General features: G+C 38.2%; 1 protein-coding gene across 1 annotated transcript in view; it reads right to left on the reverse strand.

The window, feature by feature from the left end:
* LOC149128785 (uncharacterized) overlaps positions 1-15760 on the reverse strand; it is a 198109-nt gene extending 182349 nt beyond the window's left edge. The window contains exon 1 of the mRNA XM_089306760.1: positions 15721-15760. Coding sequence (XP_089162886.1) covers positions 15721-15760 — 40 coding nt within the window. The remainder of the gene's footprint in view (positions 1-15720) is intronic.
* Between the last annotated feature and the right edge of the window lie 3276 nt (positions 15761-19036).

Consider the following 19036-nt stretch of genomic DNA (forward strand, 5'->3'; position numbering starts at 1 on the left):
TGGGAGACAAGATGACCAGGACTTATGTTTAACTCAGAACCTTCAAATCACAATTTTAAATTGTGTACTTTGACTCCATTTAAAAGATCAAATGAAGTCTGGGAACACACACACACACACACACACACACACTATGAGCACTCAGAGATAGATGGCTACTTGCACAACTGAAAAGAGCTTGATTAGTTCTGCACTTTCCAGGAGGTCCTCTGTGGATTTCTCCTTTCTCCCTTTCTCTTCTGCTAATGTTTCCTTATCTCTGATGATTTTTCTGTTTGATTGAAATTCCAAGAAGGCAAAAAGGGAAATGCTATAATCAAAATGCTTCTCAGTTGACTTAAAAAAAGATATGCAGTGCAGCAAAATTTTTCATGACAGCCATACAACATTGTCAAGCGTGCTAAGAAATATTTTCAGTACATGAGTTATACAATATTCACCAGCTCTTCCTGTCTTAACACTGTCTTGTAGGACCGAGTTAGTGCAAGTCAGCACATGTAGCCTAAATAAATATAAATCCAGTTAAAGAACTCAGTTTCTTTAGGATATACATTAATTTCTACTAAGAGCTACATTTCTATCCAAGAATATAAGTCTAATACAAGTTGAAAGCAGGAATAGGCCCCTTATTCAAGCATTTTCATTCTTTGAATGGTCCCTAAAACAACTAAATAGAACTACTAAGCTCCCATAACAATGCATCAGAAACCCATTCCTGGCTAATGGTGGTTGATACTTTGAAGTCCTTTTTTTTTTTTTAAAAAAAAAAAAAAGATTTATTTGTTTATTTGAAAGGCAAAGTTACAGAAAAAGAGAAAGAAGAGAGAGAGTCTTCAATAAACTGGTTCACTCCCCAAATGGCTTCAATGGCCAGGGCTGGGCCAGGCTGAAGCCCGGAGCCAGGAGCTTTATCCTGGTCTCCCATGTAGGAGCAGGGGCCCAAGGACTTGGGTCATCTTCCCATGCTTTCCTAAATGTATTAGCAGGGAACTGGATGGCAAATAGGATAGTTGGGGTTTGAACCAATGGCCATATGGGATGCCAAGGTTGCAGGTGGCAGCTTAACCCATTATGCCACCACACCAGCCCCTAAAGTGCTTTTATTCTGGGCATGGTATTAAAATAAAAACATTTTGCATTCTTTAAATAATATGTTGATAATATAAATGCAAGAAAGCAATTTTTATAGATACTAACATGTATTCAATTTGTGAATAAAATCTTTTAAAATTATTGCCTAAGACATCCAATTAGTATTTGGGGGATTGACATCTGATAAGAAATTTATTTAGAGTCATTCATTTATTTTTTTAAGATCACTTTTAAATGCTTATTAATTAGTTAAAAGGCATAGTGACAAAGAGAAAAAGAGAGAGAGAGAGAGGGACAGAGAGAGAGAGAGAGAGAGAGAGAGTTTATATCTGCTGCTTTACTCTGCAAATCTCTATAACAGCCAAGGCTGGGCCAGGCAGAAGCCAGGAACCAGAAACTCATCTGGTTCTCCCAAGTGGGAGCAGAAACCCAAGGGTCTGAACCATTATCTGTCGAGTCTCAAGATTGGAAGCAAGAAGTGGCTGGAATTTGAATCAGAAACTCCAATGTGAGATGCAGGTGTACCAAGCAGTGGCTTCACCCCTTGAACCACAGTGCCCATCCTTAGAGGCATTCATTTCTGGCAACATCGTTCCTTACCTCCAAATGCAAGACATCTAAGGATATGGGGTATGAGAATACATACACACACACACACACACGCACACCACACATTTTTAAACCAATGGAAGGATGGCCGGCGCCATGGCTCGCTTGGCTAATCCTCTGCCTGCAGCGCTGGCACCCCGGCGTACTAGTCCGGGTCAAGGCACTGGATTCTGTCCCAGTTGCTCCTCTTCCAGTCCCGCTCTCTGCTGTGGCCCAAGAAGGCAGTGAGCCCTGCACCCACATGGGAGACCAGGAGGAAGCATCTGGCTCCTGGCTTCGGATCGGCGCAGCTCCGGCCTAAGCAGCCACTTAGGGGGTGACCCAACGGAAGGAAGACCTTTCTCTCTGTCTCTCTCTCTCTTACTAACTCTGCCTGTCAAAAAAAAAAAAAAAAAAAAAAAAAAAAAAAAAAAAAAAAAAAAACAATGGAAGGGAATGGAAGGAGGCAAAAAGTCCTCTCAAGTCTCAGGCTAAGAACAAGCAAAACAAACCAGTATGTGAAAGAAAATGATACTGAACGTGAACATGCCCCAAGTATATGTATGTACTTCTATGACCAAGAGGGTCCACACACGGAAGTGACTATGATGGAGGGGACTGTGTTCTAAGCCACAGCGTTGTGCAGAGAAGATGGCCTTAGCATTTTACGCTCATAAAGTCAAGCTGAGAAAGCTTTGTACCTGGTTGTGAACATCAATTGTCAAATTTTCCAGTGTTTTGCAAGCTGGTTGACTTCACATTGGTGGCTTTAAATAAGTGAGAATATTTACACCAGAGAAATCCAAAGGGTACAAATCAAGGCCCATGTTGCTTCGCAGATAGTTATTTGCTGAATATTCGCCAGTACGGCACTGACTACTTTAATCAGAAGCATGGCTTAAATTAAATGAAAATCTCCATAGAGAGGCAATTAGCAAAGAAAAATATCTGTCTTGTTCTAAGCTTTTGACAGATGTTTAAGAAAAGAAAACAAAACAATCAAACTTGTTCTGAGATTTCAAGACTATCTTAGGCTCTCAACATATTTATTCCTGGATAAATAACTCTAAGGAAAAAAATTTAAGTTAAAATTTAAGGTCAAGTTTTAAGTTAAAATTTAGGACTGGGTCAGGAGAGGTGTGAGATGAGTTTGGAACATTTTGTTGTACCAGAAAGCAAGGAGATGATTAAATAATGATGGAAACACATCATCCTGACACAGAAGGAGTTTGAAGGGGTTCCTGACAAAATCTGGAACAAGTTGTGTCATGTCAATACCATCAGCAATATAAAGGAGCAAACTACTGATACCCACAAGAACAAGGGTGAATCTCAAATGTATCACATTAAAAAAATAAAAGGGGACATGAAAGACATACTATATTTCTGTATGAAATACATAAAATATTGGGAAGAGTGAACTTATAGTGGCACACATCCATTGTTGCCAAGAGTTGGTATTGAAAGGTCATAGATTGACTTTAAAGGGCACTCGGGAAGTTTTCTGTGTGATGAATTGCCCTCTATTATGATTTTGGTGTGACTTCCTGAATAAAGCTGAAAAAAAAGGAAAAAGGGAGAAAGTTCTTATTATTTATTTAACACCAAAGCAGACTTTAAGGCAAAAAACACTACTTGACAAAGAGAGGGACATTTCATTAAGATGAAGGGAATCAATCCTCAGGATGAAGGGATCAGTCTGCTAGGGAAATGTTACATTTCTAAAATTGAATGCCACAAATAATAAATAGCTTTCTATACACAGAAGGCAAAAATTCTGAAAACTAGAAGGAGAAATAGATAAGTTGAAGGCCATAGAGAGAGAGTTAATATCCTTTCCAGAAGCTATTAGAACCTAAGTACAAATTCCACACAGAAATCAATAAAATAACAAAGAGTAACAAATTTGACTTTAATGATCTTTATAGAACATTATGCCAAGCACTGCAAAGTACATCTCTTTTGCAAGTGCATTATGGAATATTAATCAGAATTCATATTCCAGGTCAAATGACATTTCCCAATAAATTTTACAATCATTGAAATCATCCACAGTATGTTCTCTGAACATAGCAGAAATAAGCTAGGACAAAATCTTAAGAAAGCGTAACTAGAAAATCTCCCAAACACTTGTTTGATATAATTAAGGATATAGCTGGTCTTTTTCCCTGATTCTTGGTTCCTGTCACAAAGATTCAAAAATCCTTGGAATCTTATTATAAGAGTGTCTTCTTTTGGTCACAATGTGCTGCTTTTGATGATTATATCACAAACATTCAGGATTTCATGCTTTGTGAGGTGACCCATGATAAGCCCTTAGATATTGTTAGAAAAATTAAGCACCAGATTAGAGTTACAACTCTATACCCTGGCCTCCAGGGAGGAGATCAAATTCAATCACAGCCAGTGATAAAATCAATCATGACTACTAATGAGTGTTTTGTTTTTTGGTTTTGTTTGTTTGTTTGTTTGTTTGTTTTTTGACAGGCAGAGTGGATAGTGAAAGAGAGAAACAGAGAGAAAGGTCTTCCTTCCGTTGGGTCATACCACGCTGATCTGAAGCCAGGAGCCAGGTGCTTCTCCTGATCTCCCATGCGGGTGCAGGGCCCAAGCACTTGGGCCATCCTCCACTGCACTCCTGGGCCAGAGCAGAGAGCTGGACTGGAAGAGGGGCAACTGGGACAGAATCCGGCGCCCCGACCGGGACTAGAACTCTGTGTGCCGGCGCCACAGGCGGAGGATTAGCCTATTGAGCTGTGGCGCTGGCTTGTTTTTGTTTTTTTGAGAGGTAGAGTCACAGACAGAGAGAGGGAGAGACAGAGAAAAATATCTTCCATCCACTGTTTAACTCCTCAAGTGGCCACAACAGCCGGAGCTGGGCTGGTTTGAAGCCAGGAGCCAGGAGCTTCTTCTGGGTCTCCCACACTGCTGCAGGGGTCCCAACACTTGGGCCATCTTCTAATGCTTCCCTAAGCCATAAGCAGAGAGCTAAACAGAAGAGGAACAGCAAGATACAAACAGGTGCTCACATGGGATGCTGGTGCTGCAGGCGGAGGCTTAGCCCACTACACCACAGCGTCAGCCCCCACCATGAGATCTGGATAAAAACTGAACGAGGAGGCTTCAGGGAGCTTCCTGATCGGTGAATATACAGATATAATGGAGTGTGAATCCATGAAAATAAAGCGCCCAGGATCAAGGTTTTTCCAGACTTGCCTTATATACCTCTTCATCTAGCTGTTCATTGTATCAGCTCCGGCCGTTGTGGCCAATTGGGGAGTGAACCAGCGGATGGAAGACCTCTCTCTCTCTCTCTCTCTCTCTCTCTCTGCCTCTCCTCTCTCTGTGTAACTCTGATTTTCAAATAAATAAATAAATTTTTAAAAAATGGTAATTGTTCTGTGAATCATTCTAGCAAATTATCAAATCTGAGGAGGTTGTGAGAAGCTCTGATCTTGCAATTGGCCAAGTAGAAGTGGGGGTGGCTTACCGACACCAGGATGTATGGCTAGCACCCAGTAGAACTGGGCCCTTTAGCCTGCAGGGTTTGTGCTAGCTACTCTGTACAGTTAGTGTCAGAAATGAACTGAATTGTAGGATACCAGATAATAGCAGAGAATTGTTGCTGCAAAGCAACCTGGTAGCTAAGAAATTCATCTCTTAATAATTCATGAATTAAAGGGAAATAATAAATAGATATTGGGACATATTCTGAGTGAAATTATAATGAACATACAGCATATAAAAATGTATAGGGTACAATTAAGCAGAGCATACAGGGAAATTAATAGACATAAATACATAGTTTGAATACTGGAAAAAAAGCTGAAAATTACTTATCTTAATTTCCATCTCAGGAAGGAAGGAAGGAAGGAAAGAAGAAAGAAAAGCAAATAAAAAATCCAAAGTAGAAAACAAGCATACTAGGGCGGGCACCGTAGCACAGTTGGTTAACCCTCCACCTCTGGCGCCGGCATCCCATATGGGCACCGGTTCTAGTCCTGGTCACTTCTCTTCCAATCCAGCTCTCTGCTGTGGCCTGGGATAGCAGCAGAAGATGACCCAAGTGCTTAGGCCCCTGCACCTGCATGGGAGACCAGGAAGAAGCTCCTGGCTCCTGGCTTGGGATTGGCGCAGCTCCAGCCATTGCAGCCATTTGGGGAGTGAACCAACAGGAGGAAGATCTTTCTCTTTGTCTCTCTCTCTCACTGTCTGTAACTCTACCTCTCAAATAAATAAATAAAATCTTTAAAAAAAAAAAAAAAAAGAAAGCATACTATAGAGAAAAAAAATTTCAAAGAGAAAATTCTGCTCTTTGAAAAAAACTAATAAAATTGACCAAATCTACCAGGATTAAGAAAGGAAAAAAAAAGAGAGAAAAGACAAATTAACAAAAGAAAGAACAAATTGATAATGTCATTATAGTTGTAACAGAAATAAGACGAAAATGGAAAAGTACTTTACTACATATGTTACAGCAAACAATTTGACAATTTAGATGAAATAGGCAAATTCTTGGAAACATTTAACAAAACTCTTACAAGAAGAAACAGAAAATATGAACAGTGGAATATCAAAGAAATTGAATATACAGTTGAAGAGAATTGTCTATTCTCATAATATAAAGAGAATTCCACAAAGAAGTTTGAAGTCCAAGTCACTTTCCCATTCAATTCTTCCAAACATTTGACAAACAATATACCAGTCTCACAGAAATTATTTCAGAAATAAGGGAAAAGGAATGCTTTCTAAATAATTGGCTAAAATCAAAACAGCTGGGGGATAGAAGATCTTTGTCTCTCTTTATGTAGCTCTCTTCCTTTCATATAAAAATAAATAAATAAATAAAAATAAAAATTTTACTAAATCAATCTCATACAAATCACTTTTCTGACTCCCATAGAATTAGAGAAGAATCAGTAACAACAACAAAACTAAATCTTCGTGTTTGAAAGTTAAAAAAAACTTTTGAATAACATTGGGTCAAAAAAGAAATTATAACATAAATTAAATCAACTGTTGTCAGATGCAGCTAAAGCGATATTTAAGGATAAATTTATAGCTCTAAGTATATTTACTGGGAAAAAAGGAAAAAAGCCAAACTAATCATGAACTAAAGACATTCAATTATCTATATCTATGGGTTCCACATGTGCAGATTCAAACAAATACAGCACAAAATTATTTAAGAATTACACCTCTACTGAATGTGTACAGACAAGATTTATTTGTCATTATTCCTGAAGCAATACAGTATAACAACTACCTACCATTGTATTATATAAAGAATTATAAGTAATCTAAAAATTATTTAAAGTGTATAGGAGGATGTGCATGGATTATATGTAAATACTATACTTCTTTTTAAAACTCAGAGAAATTTTAATCAGTTTCTCTACCTATACACGTTCATCTGCTACTGAAAACAGCACATCCAAATTTCCTTTTGTTGCAATTCAAAACATTTTAAAACCAAAATATCTAATTATCTTCCCTAATTTTTATGCTGAACTCAAAATATCCAATATTTTCTTTATATTCCTTCCCCACAAGTTACTTTTCACATCAGTTGTTGGTGCTGTTTTATCTCACTTACTGAGTTTTCTAAAACACATGGGAATACTTGAAACTTATTGGTGCTTCTTCTCTGGGTCAAATGAAAAAGAACTACAGCATAGCGGAAGTCATTCAAATATATTCAAACTACATATTCCATGTAAATTACTGGTATCAATATAGGAAGGAGAAAACATCACAATTAATATAATAGGTTATCAAAATTAATGGTATACAAGTCTATCTTAGCATACAGCAGTTCGTGTATCTACTACTTAAAATTACTAGTAACAACAGTATAACAAGACTTACGCCTAAACTGACTCTTGGTCATAATCCATTGCTATCGTAGCTTTCTCCGAAGGATCCCATCCATGATAGAAGCAGTGACTGCAGATACGTTTGAATGCCTCACTTCCTGTTCACTCTGAACTCCCTTAAGATCAATGTCTCTGAGCTCTTTTTTAGGCTGAGAATAGCTGTACATTAAGAAGTATCTCTTCAAGAGGCTTCCATAATCTTAGCAGCTCATGACAAGAGCCTTGGGTGTCAATTGTTAAATCAACAACAGGAGTCACTCTGCACTGGCTCCCAATGTAGGACCTCTGTCCTTAATGTTTTGTACTATGAGAATTAATGGTAAAACTAGTCTTCAAACAGTACTTTATACTTTGTGTGTCTGTGTGGGTGCAAACTTTTGAAATATTTACTTAGTATAGAGTTGATTTTCTGTATATAAAGATAATTAAAAATTAATCTCAATGAAGAATGGGATAGGAGAGGGAGTAGCAGGTGGGATGGTTTAGGGGTGGGAAGGCAGGTATGGGGGGAAGAGCCGCTATAATCCAAAAGTTGTACTCATGAAATTTGTATTTATCAAATAAAAACTTTCTATAAAAAATAAATAAATAAATAAAAGGTATCTTAGTTTTTCCAGCCTTTCTCTCTACTCAGATAATAATGTCCTTACTGCTGTCCTCCTTTCAGGCACAGGGAACACCATCATGTAAACTCTGTCAGACTGTTGAGGTAGATCTTCTAGGACAGAGGAAGGGATTTTGGTGGTAAGGTTGAGCATCGAATTACTAAGATCCTTTGTTAACATTTCTGCACAGATTAAATATCAAGCTGCTGAATCCTGAGTATTTTCTTCAGTGGACATCCAAAAAGACTCCAGGGTCAAATTTAGGTTAAGCTTTTGTGGTGAGTCCATAGCAGTCTAGTTACAGCTTTTACATGCTTGGATCTCAGGGAAAGGTGTGCTGAATCTCTAGCGACTTCGAAGTAGCCTTAAAAGAACTGAATAGCCCAGAAAAACTAAAAACCCAGCCTCCAACACAGAGAGGTGAAATGAACTCTATACTATTTTATATAAAGGGACTTGAGCATTACTGGACTTTGGTATCTATGGAACATCCTGGAACCAATCCCCATGGATATCAAGATAAGACTGCATACAACTGAAAAAGTTAGAAAAACAATAAAATCAAAGAAAATAGGAGAAATAAAACAATAATTGCATAGTATATACAGACAGAAACTATAAAACATGAAATATAGTTACAATATGAAGGATCACAAAATCAAAAGATTAACTGAAAAGATTTTAAAAATGACAGAATGTTGCACATATTGACCAAAAATCATAAAGAACAAAAATGTGTTCAAAATTAAAAGAACTGCAACTATTAACACAGGAGATTAAGAAGATAAGAAATTGCCAGAAACAAGTTTATGCCAATAAGTTTGAAAATTTAGAAGAAAAACTGACTCAAAAAGTAATGTGGGGCACAGAAGTCTACTCTCCTTACCTCAGCTCTGAAGAACCACTCCAAATTGGTGGGTCTTTTTGTGACAGCATCCCAGCTCAACTTCCCCACTCTGACCAATTTTGCTGCTTTAATTTCTCACAGGTGTTTTTCTCAAGAGGAACCCAAAAATACTTCTGTGCACAAATCTTTTTTGCCAGAATGCAAACAACACGAGAATCTTCCATTATTTGGTGGAGCTGAGATGTTTGCATACGTAATATGGAAGAGAAAAATGGTTTCTACAGAGACAAATCTTTCCTGTTGATGTATACTTTTATAACATATTAGATAAGCATATGAAAACATGAGTTATTTGTTTTTCACTCATTCAATATACATTTTTAAAAAGATTTTTATTTATTTATCTGCAAGGTAGAGCTACAGACAGAGGAAGATGACAGAGAAAGGTCCTCCATCCACTGGTTCATTCCCCAAATGGCCGCAACAGTGGGAGCAGAGTGATCTAAAGCCAGGAGCCAGGAGCTTCTTCTGTGCCTCCCAAGTGGGTGCAGGGGCCCAAGCACTTGGGCCATCCTCTGCTGTTTTCCCAGGCCGTAGGCAGGGAGCTGGATTAGAAGAGGAGGAGCCGGGACAGGAACCAAAGCCCATATGGGATGCTGGCACCAAAGGTGGAGCCCAGCCCACTGCACCACAGCACTGGCCCCAATATAAATTTTTAAAAAAGATTTGTGTTATTTATTTGAAAGGCAGAGTTACACACAGACAGAGGGAAATACAGTGAGAGAGACTTCATCTGCTAGTTCACTCCCCAAATGGCCACAATGGGTGGGGCTAGGTCAGGCCAAAGTCAGGAACCTAAGGGTTCCAAGGACTTGGGCCATCTTCTGCTGCTTTCTCAGATGTGTTAGCAGGGAGCTGGATTGATAGTGAAGAAGCCAGAACTTGAACTGGTGCCCATAAGGGATGCTGGCATTGCAGGCTGGCTTAACCCACTATGCCACAACACTGGCCCCAATACACACTTATTTATCATCTATAATGTGTAGAATTACTTCAGGTTATAGGAATACACACTTAATGAAAACACAGCCTCTGACCATAAGGAACTTAAGATTAAATGCGAAAAAGGAGAAGTCTATTGGGGAACTTAAGTCTATGAAAATAGGCTCAATGCAGAATGTACATTACAGAAGAATCAAAGTTGGGAGTTCACATTGCTTTAAATAACTTCCAATTGAGTATATTCAATAAGAAAAGGCTTTGATATTTGGCTTCAGAATATTGAACGAGTCATGGGAAATCAGGGAAAAATTTGAGCAGCTTAGTGATGGTCTCAAATACAAACTATTAGCCAATGGCCTGTAACTAGGAAGCATGATTTCAACTCCAATCTCTTCCAGCTGTATTTATTAAATATATTATAAAACCTTGCTGTGATTTTAATTGTTCATAAGAAAATAAAGCTGGAGTTCAACTACTTTTAAACAAAGGGATAATTTACCTGTTACTTACAGATTGATAATTTATTGTCTGTTATTAATAGATTTTCTGTCTTGATGGATCCAAACCACATTGTGATTAATCTCTTCATTCTCCCAATTTGAGCCCTTGAAAATAAATAAATGTAATGAGTTGTTCTACAATGTAAGTCCTAAACACCTATGTGTTGAGTGGGTATTTGGACTATTGGATAAGATACCAGGTGGGATGCCGGCATCCCACATGCAAGTACTGGGTCTGAATCTCAGTTCAGCTCTCTATTCCACCTTCCTGCTAATGCACACCTAGGGAAACAAGTGATCATGCAGGTAGTTGGGTTTCTGCCATCCTTGTGGGAGACCTGGATTGGGTTCCCAGCTCCTGGCTTCAGACTCACCCAGCCTCAGCCATTATGGGCATTTGAGGAGGAAACCAGAAGATGGGGGCTCTCTTTATTTCTCTCCCTCTCTCACTCCCTGTATCTCAAATAAGTAAATAAAATTTAAAATAAATAAATGAATAAGTGAGTGTGTGTTGGTGGGACTGGAGGAAATGGTGAAGATGTCTTGATGATTCTCAACAATAAGAGCTGTCGTATATTACAGCAGTACTATGTTCCAGACACAGTGCTAAGTGCTTTTTTTCATATTTAATTTTTTCATATTTAATCAGCCCAACAATATCGTAAGAAAGGTCTAGGGGAACACTGAACCACAAGTATGAGCATCTGCTCTAAATCTGTTTTTAGAGCAAAGCTTTATGACTATATAACTAAGGTATTTGCTCCTTATGCGGTGACTGGAAGGGTCTGATTGTAATCAGCTTATTCAAAGATGCAGCAGATGCTGGACTGACCTACGTACAGTTAACTGATGTGGGAAAAGGCTCAGAACTCAATCCCAAGCTGACATCCTTGTCATTTTAAAATCATGAAAAGTATGTTTGGAGTCTAGCCTGGGAAAAGAAGTAAGGATGACTCACTTACTAATTTGCTGAATAGCAGGTATTTGAAGTGCGCATTGTCTCCTGATGCTAGAGGAAATACATTCTTCTATTTTCAGAAATGTACCACCAAGAAAAAAAATTCCATCACACAAAGGGATTTTCAAAAAGTTCGTGGAATGTATATATTATGAAAAAAACTATGCCTGGATTTCAATAAAAGTTTGAATCAAATTCAACTTATCTTCTGATGTTATTTTTCCATGAACTTTGAAACACCTTCATATTTATTTATGTGAAAATTTAATATGCCATATTTTCCATCTTACCAGAAGCCAGGGTTAAATCTCTCTGAACCTCAGTTTTCTCATTTATAAAATAATACTTAATTTACAGGGTGATTGTGAGAGTTAAAAATAATGTGTGTTAGGTGCTAAATACAGTGCCTTGGTCAGTTCTTGATTGGATAGTAAGTGATCAGAGTCGTCCATCCACTCACTTTTGTCAAACTTGATATGATTTTATAACAGTAGGGCCTCCTTTTCTTTCACTATAACATCTTTCAAGTTGCTAATTTCTTGATCCCAAGAAGTGAGGAAACTTACAAATGTCTGATGGAAAAAGTTCAAAGTATCCACTGTGGGCTAAAATGTTGTGGTATACAAGCTTTTGTGATGTGATCCCTAACACTTCATTCAACCCTCTTACCAACTCCCTGCCCTCAACCTTATATGGATGGTAAATTTAACTATTGGTCACCGTTTTACAGGTGATGTTTCCTTGTGATACTGAAATGACTCTCCCTTTTTTCTCACTGCCTAGCTAATTCCTGTGCAGGCATTATATCCCCCAAAAATCCTCTGTAATACAGAGTTCCTCAAAACAAGACAACCTAAAGGAGATATGTATGTGTGTGTGGTGTACTTCATAACATGCACATGTACACATACTTCATAACAGTTGTGGGGAAAAGTTTGTAGAAAATGGTATTAAATGACAAGTCAATTTTGATGCAAAAAAATACTTCAGATTATATGTAAAGCATCTTCAGAAAGCTATGAATGTGAAAAATTATTTAAAATATTACACATGGATTTCAAAATGTTTTCAAAAAGATCAACTTACCTTTTATTCAAAACATTTAGAAATACCCTAAAAATGTACATATATCTACCCATTGGATATCTATATACAGATATTTACTATGGGAATCGGCTCATGCAATTATGGAGGCCAAGAAAACCCACAATCTACTGTCCACAAGCTAGACAAACCGTAAAAGGAATGGGGTTCAGGTTAAGGGTGTCATGATTTGAGACCTGGAATCTATAGACTCAATAACCAGGAGCTCTAAGTCCCAGGACACAAGAAGATGCAAGAGATCAAATTCTCCATCCCTCTACCTTCTCAAAGTATTGAATGATGCCCATCCACATTGGGGAAGATTGTCTTCTTTACTTTGTCTACTAATTCAAATGCAATCTCTTCCAAGAATACCATTATAAACATACCTACAAAGTAATATTTTCTCAAATACCTTGGCATCCCTTAGACAAGTCAAGTTGACACAGAAAATTCATCATCACATCCTCCCCTGTCCTCCCCCACCCCCAAGCCCATGACTACATGTGGTTCTTTTTTTTGTGCTTGAGATTCCACTATCCCACATTTACTTCTGTTATGTTGAATAACACATTGAATCATCAAAAATGGTTTTCTTAACCATTCCTCTGACTAGACAAGAAGTCCTAAATGTTGGGGTCTGTGTTTCTAATGTCATCATGCATATCTAATATCCAGAGTCTGATACACTCCCTGGTGTATCATCTTGGTTGATGCTCCAATAAGATTTGCTATTTGCTGAATGAGTACAAGGTGGAGTGAAATATATGGATGATTTCCTCTCCAAAGATCAATACTATGAAGCACATACACTGAGAGTATCTTTAAAGTGTAAGAATAGGAAAATCACGCCCTTTGCCTGTTATTCTTTTAGTTTTTGACAATGACACACCATGATATAGATTTTAGAAAAAAGTTTCTGATAATGATAAATAATGATAAATCTTTAATCAAACCTAATGACTGACAATGAAGATGTTATTCAGGATTGCATTTGAAATCTTTTCAAAATCATATTCAATCAGAATCTACTCTCTAAGCTAAAAAAATATCAAACATTCATGTAAACTACGTAATAGTATTTAACCTGAAGACTCTAAACTATCTTTATTCAGGTACCCCCTAGATTTAATAAGAATTTTATTAATAAGTTAATACATAACTACACTATTTCTTTTTTCTCTGATTTCTTAAATTCTTTATCATTGCTCTTTTGCTAAAATAATGTTAGCCTAAAAAATCTAACTTTTATCTTATTTTCCCTATGCAATCTGAGAGAAGAATTTTCAACATTTTCATTATAACCATCTATACTGGAGCCAAAGCAAAGTCTTCATTGTCTAATAACCAAGAAAGGTATTTTGATATACATTTATAAGAACTTGAAAGGTTATAAAATGCAAGCTGTAAAGAATCCAAACATAATATAAAGAAATGGTTAGGAAAATTCACTTAGTGATTTCAGGCATGAATCTAACTCAGAATAATTTTGTCTTGGATAAAAACCAGCATGCTAAATTATATGACTATTTTTGAGAAAGTCCATATTTTATAGCCCACCTTTTAAAAAATCTCATTTTTTCCTCCTTGTTTACTAAGATATTTTCCCTCTTATAAGTCCTGCTCTATTTTATTTATAGATTTTTGTAGGAGAGATTTTCTATAAGAAGGAGTATGTTTCTCCATGAATACCAAAGAACATGCTGTTATTGTGATACTCCCATGTTATATTATGGCAAAAGTAAAATTTTTTCTATGATCTAAATTTACCTTTTACATTCTTGAAATGTAATATTTTTTGTTTTAGCTATTTATTTCGTTTACTGGTTCCCTTTTATGGGCTACAGCAAATTCTGGTTGGCATCATTAGATGTAGATGGTGTTGGAATCACCAGGGAAGAGCAGCCAGGCTTTCTTCATGACTTGACCCCCTTTGCATACTGACTGCAGACCTAGAAGTGGGCATCTCATGAAAGAAAGCACATTAGCCTAAGAGCTAAAAACTATGTTTCTGGCACTGTCTAGTTTTCTTTTCCTTGGGTAAGTCTCCAAGCCTTCCAAGTGATTGCAGCATTGGTATAAAAAGGCACATTTTGGGGGCTGGTGCTGTGGCATAGTAGGCTATGTAAGCCTCTGCCTGCCATGTTGGCATCCCATATGGGCACCAGTTTGTGTTCCAGCTGATCCTCTTACAATCTAGCTCTGTGCTATGGCCTAGGAAAACAGTAGAAGATGGCCCAAGTCCTTGGGCCCCTGCACCCACGTGGGAGACCCAGAATAAACTACTGGCTTCTGGCTTCAGATTGGTGTGGCTCCAGCCATTGAGGCCATTTGGGGAGTGAACTAGTGGATGGAAGACCTCTCTCTCTGTCTCTCCCTCTCTCTGTCTGTAACTCTACCTCTCAAATAAATAAATAAAATCTTTTTTTAAAGGCACATTTTGCTTAAGGGGTTGTAAAGAACTTTAGTGGTCATGGTCATTGCCTCCCCAGCTGCATTCCATCCCTGCATGATTAATTTAAGGTAGTAGTTTTCAAAATTGGCTGTACATTAGAATCACCTGGGAAATTTTAAACTCTAGATGTCCTGGCCACACCCCAGACCAATTAAGTCATGAATTCAGGAGCTTGGATCCAGATATACAAAATTTAAAAAATTTTCCAAGGTGATTTCAATACACAGCCAAAGCTCAGAACCACTGTCCTGAATAATACCATGACCTTTGCCAGAACCATTTTATAAATATGGCCAGCAAAATGCAAGGCAAGGGCTGCAGGAAAGCTTTGGAAAAGAATCTTTCCCCCTAAAAGAAGCACAAGAGACAAGGAGAGTTACTAAAAGTCTGGAGTTGAAAATACTGCACAGAGTCAGTGAGCTAGAGCTACCAAATCAGAGGAACCAAAGCATGGAGTCGGCTCAACCTCTGAGCTTCCAGATATTTGAGATTAAAAATATCTGTACCCAGTTTTTCTGTTACGAGCAACTGAAACACCTCCTGTGTGATTTGTTCCAAGTGAGCAATACTGATTTTCCTTCTGACTGCACCCTAGGAAGAGGACCACTTGTTAGAGTTTTTGAAAAAATGCTAACTCATGAACCCCACCACAGACCGACTGAATTAGAATCTCTGGAGGCAATGCCTATGAGTCTGAATTTTTACAAAGCTCACCTTCAGAGGATTTCAACACAACTGGCCTGTAGACTGGCATTCGGGAAAAACTACTTCTGTAATGCAGAGACAAAAAGAATGGAAAATAAGTTATCATATCATGAAATCTAAGATGCAAAGAACTTGAAACATGATCTAATATGACTTCATCACCTCACAAATACTGAAATTGAAGACTAGAAAAGTGAAATTATTTTTTCAAAGAAAAACATTTAGTTCTTTGATACCAATAAAAAATAGGTGTATATTTGTGTTTTGTCTTCCAACAACTCAATGTCCTTTTCTTTCTGTGTCACCACACTGAGAAATGAGTTCATAGCTTGTGGACTGTATTTGTTCAATGAATGAGTTTGAAAACAGCCTGAACAACATACTACAGATACAACTATTATCTGACTAACATGAAGCTGATGCCCGGGATTGTACCATGCACTGCTTGTGCTAAAAAAAAAAAAAAAAAAAAAAAAAAAAAAAAAAAAAAAAAGTTGTGAGTTAACTCTACTAGAATTTCCTTGCCCTCTTCTCTGCAGAGGTACAATGTGGTTAGAAACCAGAGGTCAGGCCGGCACCATGGCTCAATAGGCTAATCCTCTGCCTGCGGTGCCAGCACACCAGGTTCTAGTCCCGGTCAGGGCACTGGAGTCTGTCCCAGTTGCCCCTCTTCCAGTCCAGCTCTCTGCTGTGGCCAAGGAGTGCAGTGGAGGATGGACAAGTGCTTGGGCCCTGCACCCGCATGGGAGACCAGGAAGAAGCACCTGGCTCCTGGCTTTGGATCAGCGTGGTGTGCCGGCCACAGCAGCCATTGTGGGGTGAACCAACAGAAGGAAGACCTTTCTCTCTGTCTCTCTCTTTCACTGTCCACTCTGCCTGTCAAAAAAAGAAAAGAAACCAGAGGTCTGAGTTAGGAGGATGGGGGAATAGTTTCCGTCAGTTTTGTCTCCTGTGTCCATCATCCTCTTAGATTTGCCTTTTAATATGTTTTCCCTGCCTTAGAATTTTTTAGCGCTCTGCTGAGGCCATTTTAGATCACTGGATACAATATGTAAACTTGTTTTAGGTTGGCTGTTCTTATGCCAGACATAAACTTCTGTTGAATATTCCTTTACATTGGACCACTAATGAGGAAAAATTTTCCTGCCTAGCACAAGCTCTGGAAAAAATAAATACAGTTTGATTTCTCTTTTTAGAGGAAGATGGAAGATAGGATTTAGGGGCTCACTTCTACATTTTTAGTGGTTACTGTGGGGCAAAATCGTAAAATGGCTGATGCAAGGCAAAATTCTGCATGTCATTTCTGGATGTAGTGATATATGCCTTTTCCACATTCACTATAAAATTCGGTATTATTGGGGTGGAGTTGTGGATCTTTCAAACATCCCTGTTATTTAAGCTCAGAAACTTAAATGTATTTACTAGCTGTATGCTCTTTACATTCAGATACTGTTGAGTATGATGCACAATGGTTTGGGGCTGTACATAAAGGATTCATGCTCCTTCACATCTGATGAGTAAAGTAATATCTTTAATACATAATTTTTAAAATACCAGTTTTATCAGACCCTCTCCTCCCATTTCTAAGATTTGTCTACCCCTTCTCCACCCCAGATGGAAGGGAATTTGAGATACAAAAATTCAATACATGGGAAGGATTGAGGGAGTTTGGATAACAAGTTAAGGGAAGCTGGGTGTGGTTTATTAATAATGGCAACCATATATTAATATGAGATGTTAATAATAGGGGAAGCTGGGTGTGATTTTTTGTTGTGACAAATACATCATACTAATAAAAGATGTTAATAATAGAGGAAGTTGGTATGGGGTATATGGGAACTCTTGTACTACTTCAAAATTTTTGTTTATAAATTTGTCTTCTAAAACTTTCTGAAATAGAAGTTTAAAAAAAGAAAGTGAGGGGAAACAAATAGAATGCAGGAAAGGAAACTCATTCTGTTTCATTGCCTCTAGCACCATGCAACCCTATTAAGGAGACAGGATAGAGTAAAGTAAGAATGTGTAGAAAATGTTCCAATGAATAAAAATGCAAGAGATATGCTAAACTGCTATATGAGTAAATTGCTATTGCCTTGCAGACAATTTAACTAATGTGATAGCAGAGAGCTAGGTCTAAACTAGTTTTGTTTTTTTGTTTGTTTGTTTGTTTGTTTGTTTTTTGACAGAGCGGACAGTGAGAGAGACAGAGAGAAAGGTCTTCCTTTTCCGTTGGTTCACCCAATGGCTGCTGCGGCCGGCGCACTGTGGCTGGCGCAACGCGCTGATCTGAATCCAGAAGCCAGATGCTTCTCCTGGTCTCCCATGGGGTGCAGGGCCCAAGCACTTGGGCCATCCTCCACTGCACTCCTGGACCACAGCAGAGAGCTGGACTGGAAGAGGAGCAACCAGGACAGAATCCAGCGCCCCGACCAGTTCTAGAACCCTGTGTGCTGGCGCCGCAGGTGGAGGATTAGCCTATTGAGCCACGGCGCCGGCCTAAACTAGTGTTTCTTAAAACATAGTAATATTTTTGAGTATATGAGTATAGTAATATTTTTGCCTTGAAGACAATTTAACTAATGTGATAGTAGGAGAGCTAGGTCTAAACTAGTGTTTCTTAAAATAATTTTACAGGATAATAATATGGGGTATCAGAATTACATAAAAAGTTTAACAGTATTGGGGAGTTGAGTTAAACAGGACTTTTTGAAACTTTCAATACTCCACTATAGAGCATGACTATCCAAAAAAGAGGTGAATGTGCTACCTCTTCCAAATAGTTTTGACCACATGATTTTTTTTAAATTACAGAAGTAAAAGTTGATTTGTATGAATTTGTGGTATCTTGGGAACCATGGAAAGCATGAAGTAGCTCATAAGTCTAAGGGGAAGTGGAGTGGATTTCTGAAGTAAGGAGAAAGGAATCAAGGTTGAAAGCTGGAACTGCCCAGCATGATCATCTCCGCCATTAGAATGGCCCATCCCACAACCTTGGCACACATGTTCCAGAAGCACATGTGGGGACTTGATAAAGTTCATGGAAAGGTGGGTTTGAAAGATAAGCTAATTTTGTGCAAAAAACTTTCAGATCTAGGTATAGCTTTTTAAAAAAGATTTATTTATTTATTTGAATAAAGAGGGAGAGGGAGAGGGAGAGTGGCTACAAAAATGGCTGGAACTGAGCCAATCCAAAGCCAGGAGCTTCTTCCCAAGGACTTGGTCCATCTTCTACTGTTTTCCAGGTCATGGCAGAGAGCTGGATAGGAAGCAGAGCAGCCGGGACTCGAACTGGTGCCCATATGGGATACCAGCAGTGGTTCTGACA

Source organism: Oryctolagus cuniculus, chromosome 1 (genome assembly GCF_051225735.1).
Source record: "Oryctolagus cuniculus isolate XC-2025 breed Fujian yellow rabbit chromosome 1, ASM5122573v1, whole genome shotgun sequence".
In the NCBI taxonomy this organism is placed as follows: domain Eukaryota; kingdom Metazoa; phylum Chordata; class Mammalia; order Lagomorpha; family Leporidae; genus Oryctolagus; species Oryctolagus cuniculus.